The sequence below is a fragment of the Otolemur garnettii genome, unplaced genomic scaffold, assembly GCF_000181295.1.
Source record: "Otolemur garnettii isolate 467f Iridium unplaced genomic scaffold, OtoGar3 scaffold00023, whole genome shotgun sequence".
Classification (NCBI taxonomy): domain Eukaryota; kingdom Metazoa; phylum Chordata; class Mammalia; order Primates; family Galagidae; genus Otolemur; species Otolemur garnettii.
In genome coordinates, this window is record NW_003852418.1 from 7,480,716 (window position 1) to 7,481,952 (window position 1,237).

Sequence of the window (1,237 nt, forward strand, 5' to 3'; positions counted from 1 at the left end):
TGTGACTAACAGAGACATCATTTGTCAGATTGCTTATGCCCGCATAGAAGGGGATATGATAGTCTGCGCAGCTTATGCACATGAACTACCAAAATACGGTGTGAAGGTTGGCCTGACAAATTATGCTGCAGCATACTGTACTGGCCTACTGCTGGCCCGCAGGCTTCTCAATAGGTTTGGCATGGACAAGATCTATGAAGGCCAAGTGGAGGTGACTGGCGATGAATACAATGTGGAAAGCATCGATGGCCAGCCTGGTGCTTTTACATGCTATTTGGATGCAGGCCTTGCCAGGACTACCACTGGCAATAAAGTTTTTGGAGCCCTGAAGGGAGCTGTGGATGGAGGCTTGTCTATCCCTTACAGTACCAAACGATTCCCTGGTTATGATTCTGAAAGCAAGGAATTTAATGCTGAAGTACATCGGAAGCAAATCATGGGACAGAATGTTGCAGATTATATGCGTTACCTAATGGAAGAAGATGAAGATGCTTACAAAAAACAGTTCTCTCAATACATAAAGAACAACGTCACTCCAGACATGATGGAGGAGATGTATAAGAAAGCTCATGCGGCTATACGAGATAACCCAGTCTATGAGAAGAAGCCCAAGAGAGAAGTTAAAAAGAAGAGATGGAACCGTCCCAAAATGTCCCTTGCCCAGAAGAAAGATCGGGTAGCTCAAAAGAAGGCAAGCTTCCTTAGAGCTCAGGAGCGGGCTGCTGAAAGCTAAACCAACCAATTTTATATGAATATTTCTTGATTTAAAACAATAAACTTATTCATTAAGCAAAAAAAAAAAAAAGAAATCAGTTGGAATTTTTACCACAATTGTATCTATAAATTACTTGGAGGAGCCAAAATATTTACCCTATCACCAAGTCTTCTCGTGTATAAAAAACAAATATCCCTCTACTTATTCAAACTCTCTTCAAGTCACTTATTTTCATGATATAATTCTTACAAATTTTTCCTGGGTTTATTTCCACATAGTTATGAAATCCCTGACTGTTGTGAATGGGATCTATAGCTGAGCCACATTCAAAGCTGCCATAACTTCGTTCTTGATTGAAACTGTCTCAAGGTCTGGAGGAAGGGACATTCCTTTGAAGACCCTCTGGAGAGATTAGAAAAACTAATCTAGGCTCGGTGCCTGTGGCTCAAACGGCTAAGGCGCCAGCCACATACACCTAAGGTGGCGGGTTCGAATCCCCAGCCCGGGCCCGCCAAACAACAA

The 1,237-nt window shown here is 42.4% G+C and overlaps 1 protein-coding gene across 1 annotated transcript in view; it reads left to right on the plus strand.

The window, feature by feature from the left end:
* The window catches only part of LOC100965617 (60S ribosomal protein L5), a 975-nt gene extending 193 nt beyond the window's left edge, over window positions 1-782 (plus strand). Inside the window, exon 1 of the mRNA XM_012803806.2 lies at window positions 1-782. This exon is cut by the window's left edge and continues 193 nt beyond it. Within this exon, the coding sequence (XP_012659260.2) occupies window positions 1-733 (733 nt within the window). The 3' untranslated portion in view covers window positions 734-782.
* The last annotated feature ends 455 nt before the right edge of the window (window positions 783-1,237 follow it).